This window comes from Nerophis ophidion, linkage group LG17 (assembly GCF_033978795.1).
Source record: "Nerophis ophidion isolate RoL-2023_Sa linkage group LG17, RoL_Noph_v1.0, whole genome shotgun sequence".
Lineage (NCBI taxonomy): Eukaryota > Metazoa > Chordata > Actinopteri > Syngnathiformes > Syngnathidae > Nerophis > Nerophis ophidion.
In genome coordinates, this window is record NC_084627.1 from 33174288 (window position 1) to 33183082 (window position 8795).

General features: G+C 40.4%; 1 protein-coding gene across 2 annotated transcripts in view; it reads left to right on the forward strand.

The window, feature by feature from the left end:
- Window positions 1-7005, forward strand: part of dcc (DCC netrin 1 receptor) — an 803111-nt gene extending 796106 nt beyond the window's left edge. For both annotated transcript variants that reach the window (XM_061876767.1, XM_061876768.1), the window contains exon 29: window positions 5813-7005. In XM_061876767.1, the coding sequence (XP_061732751.1) occupies window positions 5813-5902 (90 nt within the window). In that variant the 3' untranslated portion in view covers window positions 5903-7005. The remainder of the gene's footprint in view (window positions 1-5812) is intronic.
- Window positions 7006-8795: the final 1790 nt, after the last annotated feature.

Below are 8795 nucleotides of genomic sequence, written 5' to 3' on the forward strand. Positions count from 1 at the left end.
TGCTGCAAACTACAAACAAAAACACTTGCTCGATTGGCATGAATAATAATAAACTATAAACAAAACTAGTACAATGGCATAAATACAAAAACTTACCCGGAATGGAACTATGGACGAGGGCATGAAGGAGGTGCAGCATGGGTAGCGTGTGTGCGAGTGTGAAGATCCCAGAATGAAGACAAGAAAAAGAGTGACTTAAGTAGCTATGATAATTAGTGAAAACAGGTGTGAGGCTGAGGACAGGGACGTGACATGACAGGTGAAAAGTAATGAGTTGGCATGGAGACGAAAAGAAACCAGGAAGTGCCAAGACAGAACTTAAATGTCCAAAAAACCAAACATAACCTGACCAAAACCAAAATATAAACTTACAGGCGTGACATTAAAAAAGTAAAAAATGGGGGTTTAAATGGAAACAAAATCTAATCCCCGTTTTGACAATCTTACTACAAAAATGCTGAATTTTACAGTCTATGCATATTCTCATTCATTTAGATCAGTGTTTCTTAAACTGTGGTAGGCGTAATTAAATATTTAAAGTATTAATGTTCAAACAGCGCGTGATTTTACAGTGGCAAAATGTATTTATTATTAATTTTAATGACTATGTAGGCCTACCTAGCTACTATATTTTAATGTTGGTCATTATGGTGGAACTTGGAAAGCCAAGTGTTTTCTGAGATTTAGTGAAATGACCTAGGTTGATTGGCAACACTAAATGGTCCCTAGTGTGTGAATGTGAGTGTGAATGTTGTCTGTCTATCTGTGTTGGCCCTGTGATGAAGTGGCGACTTGACCACAGCTCGAATGTAGCTGAAATAGGCTCCAGCAACCCCCACCACCCTGATAGGGATGAGCGGTAGTAAATGGATGGAGTTCAAACACATAAAAATTAATTTAAAATTGTGCTGGCAATATCATTAGTGCCTCAGACTGGAAGTCTCTGCAGAAAGTGGTGAGGACGGTGGGACAGATCATCAGGACTCCTCTTCTTCCTATCCAGGAGATTGTAAAAAGCCGCTGCCTGACCATCATCATATCATAGGCATCCGTCCGTCAGTTGTGACGATGGGTTGCGCCTGGGGGAGTTCATTCTCAATGATTCTTCCCACCGTCAAAGCTGGCGCCAATCGGGTGGAACTTAAGACTGCCAGCTTCCATGTTGTTTCCTTCATTTTGGGGGAAGGCTGGAGTGACCTCTCCGTGGCACACGCCTGGGCAGAAAATATGGAGATTGGTTGCCCAGACATCAAGATCCCCCTCTCGGCCGTGTCGATGTGGTCCAGAAGAAAGCAAGGCAATACATCTGGCATCGGCTTGGCTGCAGGAGCTGCCGGCGGGGGGTCAGCAATGACACCCAGTCGCCTCAGGGGTTCCACTCCTGATTTTCTGTCTGAGTTTTCTCCCGTAGCCTTTCCTTCTCCCAAAGGTACCACAAGGCAGCCGGTGGGTGTGTGTGTGGGGGCCTTTCCTTCTCCCAAAGGTACCACAAGGCAGCCGGTGGGTGTGTGTGTGTGGGGGGGGGGGGGGGCAACTATTTGACCCATAGATGGGGCAGTGGTTGGCGGATGCCAGGGCGTGTCCACACACCGGTGGGCCTGCACACCTCGCCTCTGGGGCCCACTGCTAATCCGAGATCCCCTACAGTTTAGCTTGAGACCGCGAGGTCCCAGTTACCGTGTGTGCTGCCTGACCAGGGCTCAGAAAACCTGCAAAGACTCCCCCTACCCTCACCAAGGGACTGTTTTCACTGCTGGATTCTAGAAAGAGTTTCCGCAGCCTCCGTAGCAGAACCTTCAGGTTCTGTAACAGCTTCTCCCCTCAGGCCGTAAGACTCTTGAAAGCATTAAATCAAAATAATCCCCTCAATGCCCCCCAAAAATGGATTAACTCGCGGGAATATAAAGACAATATAACATACATCCATAAACGTGGATGCATATGCAAAAGTGCAATATATTTATCTGTACAGTAAACGATTTCTTTATATCTGCACCGTATTACTCTTTCATCCTGCACTACCATGAGTTCTTATCCGTACTGCAAAGTTCAAATTTGAATGACAAAAAAAGGAAGTTTCTAAGTCTGTATTAAATAAAATCTGTAAGCAAATTAAGAATTCAGTTTGTTAAAATAGAGTGTTTAATGGTCTCGACAGCTGTTTAATTATACTGCATATACTTATTTATACTACTCCTTGTATTCATGTCAGAGCAGGGAAGGTCTGCTACACATAGTGGGTACATTATGATTGGCTTTGTATAAATACAACCTTAGACTTGCAACCTAAGACTGCAAGTGAAGGTCACAGCCACTGTATGGTCAGTTATCAACTCAACTTACTGAGAGGCTACGTTGCATTGTCCTGCTGTGTGTACAATAAGCGCATGTTCATATTCAGAAATCCATGGCTCTGACTTTCATATGGATGTAATGATTAACTGTATTATTGATAAACCGCTGTGAAATACCTGACTGTTAGTATTATCATTTTAAATTAAAATGATCGCAAAATTGTGAATAATAAACATACTTTAATAAACTCACAGACCGGTGATACTCGTAAATTACCAGAGAAGCGAGCTAGTGTGTTAATGGTCGGCTAGCTGGCTTAAATGCTAACATGAAAACGGAGGTGTCTACAACCGGAAGTGAAGTCACATTGACCGGACTTGCACACGCAATCAAATTAACAGGGGAAAATTAGCATATTCAGACTTAGACTTGGACTTAGACAAACTTTATTGATCCACAAGAGTATTTAAACACTCAAATAACAATAAAATAGCTTAGATCAATATTTAATGTTTATTTTACCATTAGCATTGTTTATATTTATTTTATTTCATGTTTTACATTCTGTAAAACTCGCTTAAAAGATTTCAGTGTGCGTGTAAGAACTATTTGAGCACATTCAACGATACCACGATATAAATAATAATAATTTTGGTCACAATAATTTTCACAATAAACAGCTTGTTTGATTGACGGGTGCCTGTGCTATTAGAGGCAGGACTTCCAGTAGTGCTATGTTTACATTGACTGACAGGCTTGTCACTTGTTTCCTATAATGATTAGCCTTTAGCTCTCGGTTTCTTTAATCAACCCGAGATTTGACAGCTGACATCAATCAAATGTGTCTTGACGAAAACATAGCCCCGACGTCTTTGAAGTTGTTTACATCCGAAATAGAACACTGCGTGTTTTGTTTTTTCTAATTTAATAACCGTTAAACCTGCATTTCAATCACCAACTTTTTCTGTAATGTAATAAACTGATTATATTGTAACGATATAGTTTACTCTTAAACAGGGCTCTTCAACATTTTAAAGGATAAGGAGCGAGGACCCTTTCCCAATATATCCTGTATACAATTATGTTTTGACACAAACTGGTCCTAAAGGTAAGCACCTTGTTATTATATAATGATAATATAAAGCCGTATAGTGCTGCTAATAGATAGCTGGCAACTGGCACGGAAATCGCTAGCTGGTAATTAGAGCGCTAATAACTAGCTAACATAAATGCTAACATCCATCCATCTATCCATTTTCTACTGCTTGTCCTTTTTTGGGGTCACGGGGGGTGCCTATCTCAGCTGCATTCAGGCGGAAGGCGCAGTACACCCTGGACAAGGCGCCATCTCATCGCAGGGCCAACACAGATAGACAGACAACATTCATACTCTCGTTCACACACTCGGGCCAATTTAGTGTTGCCAATCAACCTATCCCCAGGTGTATGTCTTTGGCGGTGGTAGGAAGCCGGAGTACCCGGAGGGAACCCACGCATTCACGGGGAGAACATGCAAACCCCACACAGAAAGATCCCGAGCCCGGGATCCAACCCAGGACTACCCAGGACCCTCGTATTGTGAGGCACATGCACTAACCCCTCTACCACCGTGCTGCCCTAAATGCTAACATAAAAATACAATAATATTTTAAAATACAATAATATTTTAAAATACAATAAAATAAAAACAATACAAATATTATTGTAAATGCTAACATAAATACGATAATATTTGTATTGGTTTTATTTTAAAACTGCAAGGTGAAATGAGTAGGAGTTCCATGCTTTTGCATTACATTAACATTTGTAAGACAAATAATTTGTGGGTATTACAAAAAAAAAATCTTAATTAAAAAAAATCGAAAAAAAAAGAAGATCTTACTGCCCAAATATTTCACAACCTCCCATGCAGTACTTCTGCAGATCACCTACTAGTGACGGACCCCCTGTTGAAGACCAATGTGGTCAATAAAGTGTACTTAATCGATGGACAAGTAACTACACAAAGAACTACTCTCACACTCCCCAGAGAAAGCAAGAGCCGGAATCTTCCTGTTGCATCCTACATGCTTCAAAAGCTAAACCAACTATTGAATGGCTATTGTTTGTGTCATTTGCGCAGGATACGAAACAAAGCAAGTAAAATGCCACAAAGGAAAGTACCGTATTTTCCAAGCTATAAGGCGCGCTTAAAATCCTTTTTTTTTTTCCCTCAAAACTTGATAGTGCGCCTTAAAACCTGGTGCGCCTAATGTATGGAATAATGCTGGTTTTGCTTACCGACCTCAAAGCTATTTTATTTGGTACATGGTGTAATGATAAGTTTGACCCATAGATGGCAGTCAAACATAAGAGATAAGTGTAGGCTGCACTATGATGGGTCTCAAATAAACAACACTAACATTTTAAATGTTCCATTGAAAATATATAACATTACACACGGCGCTCAAAAATCTTTCAATGTTTTAGTACTAATTTGGTAAGCTATGAATCTGCACCGCTTGAAGGATTGTCAGCGCAATAATCATAAGAGTGTTATTATGGTGTGTGTATAAGGTAAGACATATTTCTCCCGTTTTGTTTCGCACTATTAGGCAAAAGCAACCTTTCTTACCGCCTGGAACCTGCTGATCTGTATTTGGGATCTGCATAAATAAAAAATTGCGCGCATCTGCCTTTGTAGTCCGTGTCGATAAACTTCTTCTTTTTCTCTATCTTTTTGTTATGTGACATTCATCCTCCGCTGTTGCTATTTCTAATATAAAGTACAAACTTTTGTAGTGTAAAGTCCTTACTTATATCTGTCAGTAAACTCGCCATGAAAGCGCTAAAACATACCGGCATAGTGAGTTTATAATATTCACCCAAGGAAATGTAGTTATTAGAGTTCCGGTCAGACGTTTTTCATGGGACACAATTCCAGTGTGGTTGTTTCTGGACGAGGACATGCTGCTCCGTTATTGATTAGTAAAGTCTGAATGTCGTCAAAACAGTTAGCTCCATCTCCTGACACTTCTTCCACTCCCATCCTTGCACGCGACAGAGCTACAACAAAGATGATGAGGAGGAGACCTTGTCAAAGGTGAACCACGTGAATAAGACCGCCCACACACCCGGAAGCGAATGTCAGAAAGTGGCTTGAAGATGATTTGTAAAACATAACCTATGAAACATTTTGACCAAAAAAACACCTTTACATGTTATGTAGACCACAAGAAAGTGTTTTCAATTTAGAAAAAACAAATATATGACTCCTTTAATGCGCCCTATAATCTGGTGCGGCTAACATATGAAAACAGATCAATAACTCAGGGAAACAAACATGTGAAACGTAATGTTTGTATAGAAATTCCAACAGAGAATTATTCTTACCAACTCATGTTGTGTTAGCTGCACACCGCACAGAATGAATGTTGGTTGTCTTTCTGCCAAAAGTCGTCTCGTGTTGACTTCTGCACAGCACCAAAAACCAAGCGCTCACATCTATGTATTGTGTTTTCCTTATTCTGTTTTGCAGGTGTATGAGCAGGACGACCTTTCGGAGCAGATGGCTAGTTTAGAGGGGCTGATGAAGCAGCTCAACGCCATTACTGGCTCTGCCTTCTAAACCCTTTCTGATAAGCCATCAGTCCCCTGAGTACAAACAGTTTTTCAGGCCTCCATGACTCCGGCAACAGCCGTAGCTTCTTAAGTGTGAAGATGCCTTTGGGGGCTCGGACCTCCATCTGCGCTGGATTGAAAGACATCACAACTCCAGGAACAGTACGAGGCTTCATAAGTGGGTTTATTCTCCCCAGGACTTTTCTAACAGAAACAAAACTAGGGAAATCCAATGCCCACCACCCTGATTTAAGGAAATGAGAGGAAAAAAAGACCCAATCGTAAGAACTTTCCTGTTTCTCTTCTTTGTAGTATTTATTAACGTTCTCTTCCGCTGAGTTCTACGCAACTCAATTACTGTGACTGTGCCTCCTTGCCATTGGGAGTATTATTTTCTTTTTTATGTAAAACAAACCGTTGACACAATGTGAATATGGTTTGAAAGTAGTACATTTGGTGTGAAATACACATCATCCTCCAGCGTTTCACCAAAACCTTCAGCTTCTCTGGCTTTTAGTTTGCCTGATGATGAACCTCAGGCCGACAGTCATGGGCCGTTTGCCTACAGTCGCTCATCTTGGGGTGGTTTCAAACCACTCCCAACTCAGACCATAGAACACCAAACCAGACAAACTTGATCAACAAGGATGTGTGTTGTTGCCAAAATCATCCAAGGAACCTTCCTTGCCACATTCCAAACCTGCATTTCTTCAGTTCCTGGTCGATTCTGGATCTTATGTGATGACTGGACCTAGGTTTTTTTTTTTCAAAAAACGACATGAGTGATGATGGCGAAGTGTTTATTTTTTTACTTTGTGTATTTTCAGTATATAGTTGACTTAGGTGGGTGTGTTCTTAATGGATTTATATTTATTTTGAATTAGACAAACCCACATTGGACCGATCCCGGTCTTGACTGCCCACATGGCAACAGTTTACTTTGAGTACAATTGATTTTTTGATGCAAAACAATAATACAAAATCATGCATATTCCACAAAGTGTATTCTTCCACTTGTTCTGTGCTTTTTCAACACATTTTCATCCACACAGAAAACAAAGCTCAGCATAAAAAGGAATCAAATAAAGAACTTTTGTTCTCTTGAATTTTGATGCAAGCAGTCTTCACAAAGTGCTTAATATGTTAACATGCACACAATATTATACTGATCATATTATTGTACACATTTCAAAAAGTTCATGTTTTCCAACGGCCAATTCCCAATCAATCAATCAATCAATCAATCAATCAATCAATCAAAGTTGATTTATATACTGTAGCCCTAAATAACAAGTGTCTCAAAGGGCTGCGCAAGCCACAAGATCCCACAACAGGGCAAGCAAAAACTCAACCCAAAGGGATACAAGGAGAAACCTTGAAACCAAGGTGATTTTATGATTATTAAAATTCAGAGTGCTACTCGTGGCATACAGTATGCTGGTATTAACTCTTACGAAGACATAAACAGTGGCATGTTAAAGGGGAACATTATCACCAGACCTATGTAAGCATCAATATATACCTTGATGTTGCAGAAAAAAGACCATATATTTTTTTAACCGATTTCCGAACTCTAAATGGGTGAATTTTGGCTAATTAAACACCTTTCTGTTTATCGCTTTCAGAGCGATGACGTCAGAACATGACGTCACCTAGGTAGTCAATGTCATTTTTCCCCACCACATTACACACACAAGTCAAATCAGCTCTGTTATTCTCCGTTTTTTCGACTGTTTTCCGGTACCTCGGAGACATTATGCCTCGTCGGTGTGTTGTCGGAGGGTGTAATAACACGATCAGGGACGGATTCAAGTTGATTTACGTAGAATGTGCATCGATTAGCACTGCATGCTAATCGATGCTAACATGCTATTTAGGCTGACTGTATGTACATATTGCAGCATTATGCCTCATTTGTAGCTATATTTGCATCCAGCCTTTCCCTCAACCCACATTTAATGCCAAAAAAATACATACCAATCGACGAATTTAAGTTGCTCCAGTGTCAAGAGATGCGAAAGTCCCTTGTTTGGTTTTTACCGGCGATGCTACGACAGAGATGGCAAGAATGTCTGGATATCCTGCGACACTCAAAGCAGATGCATTCCCAAGTCAACAAAATCACAAAGGTGAGTTTTGTTTTTGTTATTGACTTATGTGCTAATCAGACTTATTTGGTCGCGGCATGACTGCCAGTTAATCGATGCTAACATGCTATTTAGGCTAGCTGTATGTACATTTGAAACCATATTCACATCCAGCGTTTCCTTCCACCCACCTTTAATGCGAAACAAACACTTACCAATCGACAGATTTAAGTTACTCCAGTGTCACAAGATGAAAAAGTCCTGATCGTTTGGTCTGCACATTTTACCGGCGATGCTAACGCAGACATCGCCGAATAGCGTCAATAGCTATTCGCTCAATAGCTTCAGTTTCTTCTTCAATTTCGTTTTCGCTATCTGCCTCCATACTCCAACCATCCGTTTCAATACATGCGTAATCTTTTGAATCGCTTAAACCGCTGAAATCCGAGGCTGAATCAGAGCTAATGTCGCTATATCTTGCTGTGGCAACCGCCATGTTGTTTGTATTGGCATCGCTACGTGACGTCACAGGAAAATGAACAGTGGCTTCGCACATAGCGAAAATCAAGCACTTTAAAGCTTTTTTTAAGGATATTCCGGGACGGATACAATTTAAAAAAAAAACTTCGGAAAATAAAATAAGCCACTGGGAACTGATTTTTATTGGTTTTAACCCTTCTGAAATTGTGATAATGTTCCCCTTTAAGTGTTATTGCAGATGCTCACTGCTTGGATGGCAAATGATAGTGGAGTTTGTTTAAATTTGTGGCATAAGAAATAAATATGTATTACTACTTCAATACCAGGTAATAT